Source organism: Gekko japonicus, unplaced genomic scaffold, assembly GCF_001447785.1.
Source record: "Gekko japonicus isolate JY-2015 unplaced genomic scaffold, Gekko_japonicus_V1.1 scaffold2769, whole genome shotgun sequence".
Classification (NCBI taxonomy): domain Eukaryota; kingdom Metazoa; phylum Chordata; class Lepidosauria; order Squamata; family Gekkonidae; genus Gekko; species Gekko japonicus.
Window position 1 is genome coordinate 117,111 of NW_015175450.1, and position 270 is coordinate 117,380.

At 76.3% G+C, this 270-nt stretch overlaps 1 protein-coding gene across 1 annotated transcript in view; it reads right to left on the reverse strand.

Annotated features, from left to right (window-relative positions):
* Positions 1 to 264, reverse strand: part of LOC107122754 (transmembrane 9 superfamily member 3-like) — a 38,213-nt gene extending 37,949 nt beyond the window's left edge. Inside the window, 1 exon segment of the mRNA XM_015425888.1 lies at positions 151 to 264. Coding sequence (XP_015281374.1) covers positions 151 to 228 — 78 coding nt within the window. The 5' untranslated portion in view covers positions 229 to 264.
* Positions 265 to 270: the final 6 nt, after the last annotated feature.

Sequence of the window (270 nt, forward strand, 5' to 3'; positions counted from 1 at the left end):
GGCAGCGGCTCCGTCGCCATTCGCGGCCTCGGTCCAGACCCGCCTTCCTTCCGCGGCGGGAGGAGCGCGGAGCCCGGCCCGGCCTCCAGGCAGGGAGGGCCGGCCTTCCTCCCTCCCTTCCTGCCTGCCCGCCTTCCTCCCTCCCCTCACCGTGTGGTCGTGCTCGTCGGCCCGGCCGCGCGCCACCAGCAAGGCCGCCACGCACCACACGAGCCCGGCCGGCGCCATCCCCGTCGCCACCACCAGCCTCCGACGAGGAAAAGGAGGCGC